The sequence below is a fragment of the Poromitra crassiceps genome, assembly GCF_964638095.1.
Source record: "Poromitra crassiceps genome assembly, chromosome: 17".
In the NCBI taxonomy this organism is placed as follows: Eukaryota; Metazoa; Chordata; class Actinopteri; order Beryciformes; family Melamphaidae; genus Poromitra; species Poromitra crassiceps.
Window position 1 is genome coordinate 3,798,913 of NC_139635.1, and position 13,080 is coordinate 3,811,992.

A 13,080-nucleotide genomic window follows, 5' to 3' on the forward strand; every position below is an offset into this window, starting at 1 on the left:
CAGAGAGCCACCAGAGACACTCCCACGGAGGAGGGGTGTGCAGTTGAGGGGGGTGGGGCACGCAGGGCAGCATACAACAGTGTTGGTGTTGTGACAGCAGGCTCGATGGACAGATTCGCAAACACAAGCTAGAATATCTGATGCCCACCAGCAGTAAATCAAGACCAGCAAGAAAGTGTAGGGTCTGCGTACGCAGGGGCCAGCGCTGCTGGTTGCAGCTAAAAAATATTATTTTGCCAAACAAAATTCCTTTGTTTTCACTGTTTTATTGAAGGAAATTATTTTTGAGGTGTCACTACATCAGAAAATATTAGCTTCAGAGTCAGTGATGTGCTTGAAATGCTTCATTTCACAAAAGGCTAATTATCTCAGCTTCTAGTTTGAAACGTCTGTTTTTGGTGAAAACAACCTATCTTCTCCGGCTGATAACTAAAGAACGGAAAATGATATCAATAAACTTTTTTTTGCTGATGATACAATAGAGTCTCATCGTTCTTTGGGCGTGTTCGGTGTTTAATATCACACAATATTCTGTGGGCCTCGAGAAATCACTGAAAACGCTCTGAAAGGGCTGGCACTGGGAGCATCCGTTTTCCAAAAGTGGCTGGCACTCAATGAGTTAATTACCTATGGCAATTAGGTTGTATTTGTGATGTCATCAGTCAGTCAAGCAATTGTGATGCCATCACTGATGTCACTCGAGCAATTGTGATGTCATAATAGCTCAAAGCCTTGAGACTTGCCCGGCCACGACCCATTGCTGCGCAGCAGCTATAATTATTATTATTATTATGAAACTAGAAGATCTAAGGCATCCATTGGTATCACGTCATCTTAACATGTCCACAAGGGGGATAAATAACACTCTAAAGTTAGGCTACATTTTAGCAAAGGAAAAACTGGCATGGCCATTTTCAAAAGTGTCCCTTGACCTCTCACCTCTGGAGATCTGAATGAGAATGTTATGATGCCCACGACTCAAGTCTGGCCTTTACAGCATTTTTCAAAGGGTTGGCAGTTCTGCATTTACATTAAAAAAGAAGACAAAAACTATTTTTAAGTCAAAGTCGGACAGACAAACCCGTCTTTATTATCACATGACAACCCAACACACACATGCTGCCAGCCACACACACACACACACACACACACACACACACACACACACGCTGCCAGCCACACACACAAACACACACACGTCACACACACACACGTCACACACACACACACACATGCTGCCAGCCACACACACAAACACACACACGTCACACACACACACGTCACACACACACACACACATGCTGCCAGCCACACACACGCACGCACGCGCGCGCACGCACACACACACACACACACACACACACACACACACTAGGGTTGTGCGATATACCCGAAATTCCCATCGTGATTGTTTCAGAGTCAAACATCGTGATTGACGATGGCATCGTCATTTATGACATCCGCCGCTGCAATGCATGTTAAAAGCAGGACAGCTGAGCTCTTCATGAGACTGACAGGCAGGCTACTAGCTACTGCACAGAGCCAGGCGACTCAAGCAGTAGCAACAGCAGCAGCTACTGCTGTAACAGCTAGCAGTAGCTGGTGCTGCTGCTGTATTTCTCTCTCAACTCTCTCCAGTCTCCTCAACTCTCTCTCATTAGGTTCAAAAGCCCACGCAAATCTAACGTTATATCCGCCAGGAATTCTGTCAGTTTTCTGCCAGCTAGTTAAATTCAACACACACACACACACACACACACACACACACACACACACACACATGCTGCCAGCCACACACACGCACGCGTTGGTCAGGATCTGTAACGTTAACGTTATTTGTTTTGCGCCATTCAATATTGCTGGTAGTGCTGTATCGTATGTAATGGAGCGACTTCAACTTTCACTTTGGAAACAGGCGAGTTAAATTCACAGTTGAAGACTTGTACTCACTTTGGGTTGAAAACAGGAAAGAACGTGAAGTTTCTTCTTTGTCTTAAAAGTTCTCACAACAAAACTGACTTCCCACGCGCGGGGGACGCCCCGGCCTCATTGGTCGATGCCATCGTCCATCGTGCCAACCCTAACACACGCACGCACGCGCTGACGGTAGCCAGTGCAATATTGTCTCTGCCTTTAGTTTTAACCCATCCAGGCTTGTCCTTCCTCCGGGGGGCGATATTTTTTTCCCATGATGGTGAAGGCATGACCCACCCCTCTCTGCCTCTGATTGGCCGGCTGCTCTCGCCTGCTTCCCAGTCAAGCCAGAAGTCATCTCAAACGAGCAGACCTACTTTCATTCTGTTATGCATGATAGGCTATTAGTGGTGTGTTTGCTGGAGTCAGGAACATTCATACTTTATTAAAATGACTATGCAGTTTAGTTGTTGCTGAGGCTGAGGGTTAAATGGGTTCATAACGTGAGCAGCAGGTGCAAAACAATCATTAAATCAACAAGCATGAGATGGCAGATGGCAGCATATAGAATCAAAAGGTTATGTGTGAGATCTTACTTTATTATATTGAACGTTACAATTGTAAACCGTATAACTGAGTTATTTAGGCCTACTTAGCCTATTGCACAGACATATAAATGTTTATTTTTTTCTTGTCGTTCTAAATTCCATCACCTTGTTTCCTCTGATTAATATTTCAATTCAAATTCACTCTTGTATTACAATGAGCTGAATTAAAGTTCACTGTAAATGCGCATTGATCTTCTTCTTTTTTTAGGGTTGTCTATAGGCTACATATATGTGCACTGCCAAGAGTAGTGGCAGCGTTATAAACCAGAGACCAGACTGTATTAAAAACATAAACACACAGTGGCGTCTTTCATGCAGGCTAGCAAGCAAAACTGCTGTCTGTCTGACCCACTGAGTCTGACCACAGACTGTAGAAAGAGACGCAGGATAGCCAAATGTAAATGAGATTGGATGAAAGTTTGACACCTACCCAATCAGAGGCAGAGAGGGGCAGGTCATGCCTTCGCCTAGCCTTCGCCATCATGGGGAAAAAATATTGTCTCCAGGGGGCAGGCCAGGAGCAGTGGGCAGCTTTCTTGTGTACAGCCAAGGCTTTGAAAAATGCTACCTTATATGTAAAGGAGGGACTCAAAGGAAACCCATAAAACCCATTCTCATTTATGAGAAGTCAAGGGACCCCTTTGAAAATGGCCCTGCCTGTTTTCCCTTGTTAAAATTGAGCATAACTTGACTTTGGAGCATTATTTAGCTCCCTGGTTTGACAAGCTAGACACACCCAATGTAATTAAGGTAGTTAGTAGTTGTTAGTTAAGTATTTTGTGTGACATCATTTAAAGTGAGGACTATATGCCTTACAAAGCATTTATAAATTAGATCAAATACAATTGTTGAATACATTATAGATTTGTTTATTAATCAGGAATAAAACATTTTACTGTAACTGTGTTTATGAATTACTTACTAATGCTTAGTAATGTTACTGTATGAACAATGCTTTATAAATGATGAATTAAGTATTTAATAATACTTAACTAATGCTTAATAGTGTGCAGTTATTATAAAGTGTTACAAAATAGTTGATTGTGTTACTTTGATTTCATGAATCAAACTAAATGCATACTTACATTTCCTCAGACCTGGTTTCAACCACTGCACTGCATCATGGTCCACACTGGAGGAAGAAACAAAGTCAGATCAGCAGATTCTCTTTGATGATGGAAACATTCAAGAGGAAATGAAACATTTGATCATGTGACTCTACTTCATTTGCATTTTAGCTTAGACAAGACAGGACAATGCACTGCGGAGATGGCGGAGTGAGGAGTACTACTATTAGTATTATTATTATTATCAAAAGGTGCCAGTAAACTCAAGTTTCTGTATCGGAGAACAAGTCAGTTTGATATTACTATTAAAAAACTCCTTGTAACAGCACTGATACAGTGCCATTTTGCCTGTTCTACCTGGTACAGTGGCCTGACAATGAGATTACAGAAGAGGTTGCAGGATATGGAACATCATTCATTATCTACTGAATGCTCCTCCTAGGATGCATGTAGGAGGTAACGAATTCAAGAAGGTGGGCATGTTGCCTGTTGAGCTTAGGATTGAACAGCTAAAGCTAAACCATATGTATAACATCATTAAAGGCCGGCTTTACCGTGGGGAATATGAATATATATTAAATCTCACGCCCCTAAGGTTTTCGAATCCGTTGAAATTTTTGAAATTGGTTGTTTACTCCCAGAGATATCAACCGAAATCCACTCTGTGTGTGTGTGGGGGGGGGGGGGGGTGGAGGGGAGGGGCGGGGCGGGTGCGGGAACCCGAAATCCTACATTTCCCACAATGCACTGGGCTCGCGTGGCCTTCGTTTCCACGCCCACCCCTCAGGCATTTGGCTGATATCAAACTCCAGTAGGTGGCGGTAATGCACATATATGCTTGCCAACCGCCATAAAAGTCGAAGAAGAAGAAGGCTTCGACATAAAAAGATTTAGTAGAAGAAGAAAAAATTAAAAAAATCAAAAAAAAAATTGCCTCCAAATTGCACCAAATTTAAACGGTAGTATATATGTCGGGAGATGTCTTCATAAAAAAAAATTCATGCATTTTAAGGCATTTTCGTAGGAGTTTGATGTTGTAACTATTTCATGTAAAAATGTGTAAAATCGGGTACATTGCTCAGCGTTGATTTTGTTACTTCAACGCACCTACTACTAGATGTAAAATTTGACGAGCTTTCCAATGCCGCCAGTCCCGTGTCTGTAGGTGCTTCCGTTCCCGAGATATGGTCTCTTGGCAAGGAGCTATGGGAAGCTAATATTAGCTACCATAGGCTAGGCGGTTGAAAAAGATGGCTGCCTTTTGCTTTTCTTCGAGACCTCTGAAGGGGCGTGGAGGACCTCTAGAGGCGGGACCATGGCTCACAACACTTGTAGTTCATAGGCGCTCGACTTCCGCAAGGCGGACTCGGGCCAGATGACGCGTAACGCGTCGGCTGGCCCGAAAAATATGTGAGAGATGGTTGATATCTCTGGGAGTAAACAACCAATTTCAAAAATTTCAACGGATTCGAAAACCTTAGGGGCGTGAGATTTAATATATATTCATATTCCCCACGGTAAAGCCGTCCTTTAATGGTACTGCCCCCATGTATCTGGGCTCATAGATATTAATGGTCCATAACCAGCATGGTCACAACACCAGGGCTAGTGTGCGCTCATGCAAGGTACCACGAAAGAATAGCAGCTCGAAGCTCCTTTTTCTATACTGGAACCAGCTAGAGGACAGGTTTTACTGCCAGCAAAATAGTGTTTTTGATTTGTTTTTCTGAAATTGCTGCTGATTGGGATTAGAGGTAAGAAATGTAGGGCAGGAAGTTAATTTCATGTTTCTTGATGATTTTAGGTGTTTTAGAATTGGTATATTGATATGACTTTTTCATGTTATGTCCTACAACAGCAGGGAGCATGTTGGAAATAAGTGTTCTCACTTTTACATGTAATCCCTTGGATTTTGTAAATTGTCTTCTCTATATCCACAAATAAAAATCAATCATCAATCAATCTGGACCAAGAATCATACTGAAAGGGTGGTAAATCACACTGAACTACACCAAAGTTTGAGCTTTGTTGAGTTCCATCTTGAATTTGGTCTTCGCTCTCCAAAACATGACCGAGATGGCTGATGGTAAACAAGTTGCTTCTGCTGGGCTACAAGAACATGACTACAACCTGTCAGCACTCAGAGAGGCGTGTGAGGAAGACGAACATGAAGAGATGGAGGAAGAATTTCATAAATACAACATGAGCATACTCTGCCAAATATGCAAAGCTACAAAAAGGCTAAAAAGGACCAACAGAAGCAGTCACTGTCAGGTTATATTACTAATGGAGAAATATTCAATGCAATCCAAGCTCTGATTAAGAGATTCGACAAGCAAGATGACCACCTCAAAAGAGTTGAAAGTCGGATGGAAGCCAATGCACAAGTTGTGAAAGAAAATAAAGAGGAAATCAACAAATTAAAAGAGGAAGTGGCATGCCTGAAAAAATAAAATGAATCATTGAGGTAGTTGTGTTTGGAGCAAGCCAGGTACAAAAGGAGATGGGACCTCAGGATCAACAGTCTCCCTGAAAAGTACAATACCAGAGAGGTGGTGATTGGGATACTTACTCATGTGATCCCGCTGTCGGTGGATAAACTAATTGAGACAGTAGATACAGTCCATCTCTTGGGCAAGAGGAACGACGCGACTATCAACAAAATGTCCAGGCTGATAATCATCCAGGGCCAAAACATCCGCCTTTGTCAAGCTGCACAAAACAGCATTTGCGACGGCCCCGCCCGTCATCTGCTATTTTACACCCCTCACCTGCATGGCCGTGCTGCAAGATATCAATTAGGTCTGTGCTCCAGACTTCACTCGTGTGGCCAGCTACACTCAGGGTGGTTCATGTTTTGTGTGTTTAGTCTTTCACAATAAAATATCCTTTATTTTCATTTTGGTACTTTTTATAATTCAAGGACATGTCAAATGTGTTTTATTTTGAAAGTTATAACAGGAGGTGGTGTTAGTTCATGCTTTTAGCTTGACACCGGCAACACAGGATGTTTTGGGACAGCAGATATAGGATCATGCACGTCGTGTAAAAACTACGGGCCTCTCTGATCCTCAAGTGAACGAGCTATATAGGTGGCATTTCTAGGTAAGAAGTTGTAATTAGGCTGTCTGAAACCAGTTTGATACATAAGTTCACTGAATTTGCAACCTTTCTAGGTACCTAGTTATGGATAATTTTCGAGGAACCATACCATGCACACTTTGGTGGGTTAGGGTATCCCATGATACCTTGCGCCCCTTCCAAAATGACGAAAAAGAATGAAGCGAGCCCGAGCGAGGCCCTAATGGCGACGCCCACAAAGCCGACCGCATCAGAAAAAAGTGAAACAAAGTTGGCTAAATAACAAACATCTGTCACTTTCTTTTCGTTTTTATTCTAGAATAGTCAATAACATCAACCTTTACTTAAATGTAGTGCAGTCAGATGTTTGTACAGTGTCAGGAAAGTCACTTTTGAACAATAGTAGGAAGCATCTTACCTGACGGTCTTCTGGACAGCAGCCGGCTAGTTAGGTTGCTAATATAAGTAAGGGATAATGTATTGTGAGCCGGTGATTACTGGCGAAATAATGACCGACAGGTGAATGATTGAGCCCGACGCGCAGCGGAGGGCTTAATCATTCACCTGAAGGTCATTATTTCCAGTAATCACCGGCTCACTATACATTATCCCGCTTAGAACACGGCCTACAACTAAATTATTTCAGTAATCTGACAAAAATAATTATTCAAATAGATTTTTTAATAGCGTTTTCAACGACAAAGCGGTTTCATTCGTAATTGGCACACAAGACACCACAGCTGCAACTGGTTGGCCTAATTAGTAGTGTCTGCAGACAAAATGCTCTTATCAACTGATTAATCCAGGTGTGGCAGAGCAGCGGTCGGTTGTCGAGAAATAATGACCGGTGAATGTTGTTGATTGACCAATCAGAATCGAGTATTCAAGAGAGCCGTGTTCTAACTAACGTTTAAACGTTAGAGAACTCGCTCTGCCTCCCCAAAGCAGGACTACACAGCCAGGATGATAGCAGCATTGCAGACCTTCAAGTGTAAGTGGAGTTCGTTTTACTGTGCTTTATTAAATGATAAGCTGTCATTACTTCCCATTTCATTTGTAGCGTTTGTAACATTTTCGTTAGCTGGGTTTTATGCTTTTAATTTGAAGGCGGAAAGGGGAAATGGTCTGATCGTAGATTGAATTGACACTGGTCTGTCAATTCTATCAGTTCATATGTACCATTTCCCTTTTTCGCCTTCAAATTAAAAGTGTTCACAATACGAGATCCCATGCCTATCATGCAATAAGACTTACATCGGAGAAACGGGCAGAGCCTTTGGCACACGCAAGAAAGAACACCAGAAAGAGTGTGAAAAGGAAACAACTGGAGCGCTCACACGTGCAACAAAACAGAAAGCAGACCAGGAGAATCTGAAATCAGCCATCTCGGATCACTGTAAAAGAGATAATCACATCATGGACTGGGAGAAGGCCAAGGTCATCGGATCGGAAAGCAACAAATACCACCGTTGGATCAGGGAAGCAATGGAGATACGGAAACGTGCACCCCGGACTGTGAACCGGGATGAGGGGGCCTACATGCTATCCCACACCTGGGACGCAGTCCTCCATAAACTACCGGCCAGCAGGGGGCATGGTCATCCTACCTATCCAGGTAGGATGGCCAAACCTTCATAAACCAGCCATACAGCACGTCACAACAACATCACGTGACGTCTCTGAGGAAGACTGCAGGAAGCAGCAGTCGAAACTTAGCCTGTAAATCCTCGATCTTTCTGGATTATAAAAGTAGTATAACGTTAGAGAAAACAGCCCCCAGCCATGCCATTTTATACATGCCAAATGCTTTGGGATTCAACTTGATCAATCTTGGTCAGAAAAAATCTTGTATATTCAATGGAAACAGCACCAGTGCGACCTGTCACATGCAATGCTACCTTCAAGCATGAGGACATCTGAAACGAGTTATTTTTCATCCACCTATATTAAAATTAGTTACCTAATTAATCAAGTATCTAGTTAGGTAGCTAGGTGATAGGAGCTCACTTGAGAGAGACCGTAGGTGCTCACAGAGAGAGAGCAGCACACAGAGAGAGCTCCTGACACTCCAGCCTTTTTTCTCCAGTTTTAAATCTTACTAGTTTTTAATCTCAGTGTGCTACTCAACATCATCTGACATTCTTTATGGAAATTCATCCCAAAGTGCTGGATTGTGTCTGTCGCATTTGATATCTGGTGGATTTACCAAACCCCGGCCTACTGCCTCGGCTGTGGCCCCAGCAGCCTAGCCATCACCCGGCTAGCCTAGCTACTACCAGGCTACAGCCCTGCTACCACCAGATTCCAGCCCAGCTTCCACCAAGCTACGGACCAGATACCCACAGGCTACAGCCTAGCCACCACCAGGTCTCAGCCCAGCTACCAGCAGGCTAGAGCCCATCCACCTCTAAGCTATAGCCTAGCTACCTCCAGGCTACAGCCCAGCTACCACCAAGCTACAGCCTAGCTTTCTACCAGGCCACAGCCTAGCTGAACAACACCAACTGGGAGGAGTGCATGACCTGGATGAGGATGCATGATCACTTGCCGAAGCAATATCATCGCAGCAGGCCCGGTTATACGGGCCTCTGCCGGTAAGTGATCAATCCCTGCCTGAATTCCTGCCTAGCCCTAGCACTGTCCTGCTATCGCACATCATTAATATTGCTCTACTGTTTTGCTGTCAACAAGATACCCGTACTGGCCACTGCTTTCTGTTTCTTCTCCCCAGAAATCACAATCTACCCCCCCCCTCAAACACACACACACACACACACGCTCATACGCACACATACACATACACACACACACACACACACACACACACACACACACACACACACACACACACACACACACACACACACACACACACACACACAATGCCTTCGATCACCTCTCCACCCTGTTGCCTTGACTGCCACCAAAAAGATGCAAGGATTTCCCAGCTAGAGGAGAGAATCTCCGTGCTCCACCAGCTCAAATCTGAGGAGGACTTCCTGGACTCCTTGTTCAGAGTGTGCGTCCCGGTCCCCTCTCCATCTGCTGACCAGCTGGATCCTGACTCGGTGGTCACTGTGGGCCGTCCCATCATCACTGGCTGTGATGACTTCAACAACGAGACGACGCTCTCTTCACTAGGAGCAGCCTCCCTTGCAGATCACCAGGCCACCAAGGGTGACAGGTCTATGGTCCCGATCTGCTCTACCCCTGCCCCGACCGAGGTTCCGTGGTCATCTGTTGGCCGCGGCCGACATAGAGGCAATTCCATCTCTCGCCTCCCTCCTCAGGAAGCCATCCAGCTCTCCACCTCAAACAGGTTTTCGGCCCTAATGTCACAGGATCCCGGGTCGCCCCGCACCCCCCTCATCCAGGCTCCCAGGCTCCCTCCTCTCCACTCTCCCCCAAAACAATTACTCCTCATCCGGCCGGCTACTTTTACGTTCACCCCCGCCCCCTCGGGCCGCTCGACATCTCACTTGTCGCCCACGAAACCGGCTCACCCCACCTCAGCCCCCCCTCCCACCAAAGCATCCTGTTGCTTCCTCACCCGGTCCAGTTCTAACCCCCAAGTTTCTCACCCTGCCCACAGTCTCCAGTTCACGTCCATCCCCACTGCCTCCTCTGTTCCCTCCAACTGTATGCATTATCGGAGATTCCATCATTAACTCATTCATGGCCAAAGACGTCTTTGACGTGTTATCAGGAATAGCCCTCCCAGCCAATGACGTGTTTGACGTGTTTTTGTTTTTATTAGTGCAGCGCGTAGTTCAAAGACTTCCCCAGCCTGTGACATGTTATCAGGTCCCTGGCATCTAAGACAAGCCGACAACACGTGAACAAACACATACCGCAGCTGTTGTTTTGAAATTGAGCAGGAGGAAAAACAGAAAACGGATAAACGCTTCTTTGTGCAGAGAGGAGAAACGCCATTGAAACGCCCCTCGGCGCGCTGCACGAGCTGGTCGCCTTCCTGTGTGCCAGCCGGGAGAAAACGGGAGAAAGTAATCCAGAGATGTGTTTGATCATCGGAGGAATGAGGAAATGATCGATCAGTTTGACGGGTAATCCAGAGGGCGGTGAGGACGTGTTGAATAGCCGAGGGGAAAACGGGAACGATCAAACAGCAGGGAGTATAGGACAGGGAGACATGGACGAGGACGGGTGGACCAGAACAAAACAAAATAAACACACGAACAGCTAACAAGGCAGAAGCGGCAGTCACAGCAGCAGACGCCAGCAGTACTCAGACCCGGAAACAACGTAACGAAGATAAAAGGGGGATCGTGTGTGTGTGTGTGTGTGTGTGTGTGTGTGTGTGTGTGTGTGTCTGTCTGTGTCTGTCTGTCTGTCTGCACACTCACTCACACTGAGTAAACTGTATTGTTGAATGTAAAAAAAGCACTTCATGTATATATATATATATATATATATATATATATATATATATATATATATATATATATATATATTTTTTGTCATTTGTGTCATAACGAATAATATTTACATGTCTGATGTCAATACAGTTCAAAATAAAAGAATTGAGAGCGAGTTCTGCCTGAGATTGTGTGCTTTACAAAAATCGCCTTTTCTCCTGTTTGTCTTCTCAGAGAGACCTTTTGGGTGAAAACAGGGTGTATATAAATGGCTATAAGTAGAGTACAGAACATGCTAAAAGCTCACTTTTTTTCCCTGGTGAACCCAGAGACGTACATCTTCATTTTGAGGTATTGCAAATCACTTTAGTGCTAATAGATAATTTACTGTGGGTCTTGAAAGATGACCAACAATTATGAAAATCTTTGGCCTGTGCTAAATATTGGCAGTCCTAAACTGGCCATGAATGAGTTAAAAATCTTCACTTTGTAAACGTCATCACTCACTGTTTCCCTGGTGCAACGACAACAGATATTACTGACAAACTCCCAGCCATACTTGCTTCACTCCCCCCATCCGTTATGAAAATTGTCTTGCATGTAGGGTGCAATGACACTAGTCGCCACCAGTCCGAGCAAACAAAAGTCAATTTCATCCGTCTTTTCAACTTGCTCACTGCCAGCGGTAAATCCATATTTGTTTCTGGTCCAATTCCCACTTTCCGTCGTGGCGCCGAGCGATTCAGCCGCCTACTGGCCCTCGATTTTTGGCTCCAGTTGTCTTGTCCTCCCCTCGGCATAAACTTCATTCACAACTTTAACCTGTTTTGGGAACGCGCCACAATGTTCGCCGCAGACGGACTTCACCCAAGCTCCTTAGGGCGGGTTCACACCAGCCTTGTTTAGTCCGGTCTATCGGACCTTTCCCCTTTAGTACGGTCCATAGGGTCGGTGTGAACGCTCCTACTCGAACTCTGGTGCGGACTAAAACCTGCGCTCTGGTTCGCCTGTGAGAGGTGGTCTCGGTCCGCTCTCAAGCGAACTCTGGAGCGGCCCATTTCTGGTGTGAACTCCACCCGGACTAGTCAGAGGAAGCACGTGGTTTTTTGTGTTGATTTTTTTGGTTATTTCCTGTTTTGGAAGCTCCCGCTGAAGAAGAAGCTGCTTGCTAGCTGTAGCAGTTAGCTAGTTTATCTCGTCTCGTTACCAGCAACATCACAAACAGACAAAAATGACTAGTGGCATGGTTTGTTTACTATTGCCCCGACAAATTGTATGGCCAATCCACGTTATTTCTGGCGGCCATGATGCTTCCTTCTGCTGTCCTCTTCCCCCGTTACGTCTAGCTTGACACAACACAGCCCGTCTAATGTACCCGTCTGTAAACGGTGCAGCTGAGCTGATAAATGCCGACTTGCAACAGGTTAGCGGATGTGATAGATAACATCATTAGGCTACATTCCCAAAACTAGTGTTATTTTGTAACGAGCAAACTTTTAACGTCGGAGTTCAACAAGGAAATGCGATGCGAGGAGGCACCGGGAGGCACGCGCTGCAGTGCAGATTACCCCACTAGCCGGGCGCTTCTCGCTCATACAGTGCAGAGTATCCAGGCAGCGTCAAGCCAACAAGCGTAAACACACAGTTTCTCACGTTCTAGTCCGGATATTGCTCCCAGAATTATTTTACAGCGGAGCCTCACAAAAATAAGGTGGATAACAGAACGAGATTTCTGCCCACGTGACTTTGGTTCGTGTGGGCAGGACTAGTGGATTTTGGCCTTGTGAACGCAAACGAACCAGCTGAAAAACGAAACAATGTATCATCCTCTTCTCTGGCCCGAACCAAGGACCCGGACTTTCTGGTGTGAACCCGACCTTAGGCATCCAAATGCTCAGCGCCAACCTCCGTCATGCAGTAGCTGTACACTCCACCAAATCTGTATGACTGTCGGTGCCTCCTGCACACAGCTTCCACAATCACCTTCGCGAGCACCCAAACACCCTACCCTCCCCCCACCTGTCCACCCCTGGT

At 45.1% G+C, this 13,080-nt stretch overlaps 1 protein-coding gene across 1 annotated transcript in view; it reads right to left on the reverse strand.

Moving 5' to 3' along the window:
- Nucleotides 1-13,080, reverse strand: part of LOC310792011 (uncharacterized protein) — a gene marked incomplete at its 5' end in the record, with an annotated part of 67,032 nt that overhangs the window by 3,422 nt on the left and 50,530 nt on the right. Inside the window, one exon of the mRNA XM_083653693.1 lies at nucleotides 3,608-3,654. Coding sequence (XP_083509819.1) covers nucleotides 3,608-3,654 — 47 coding nt within the window. The remainder of the gene's footprint in view (nucleotides 1-3,607; nucleotides 3,655-13,080) is intronic.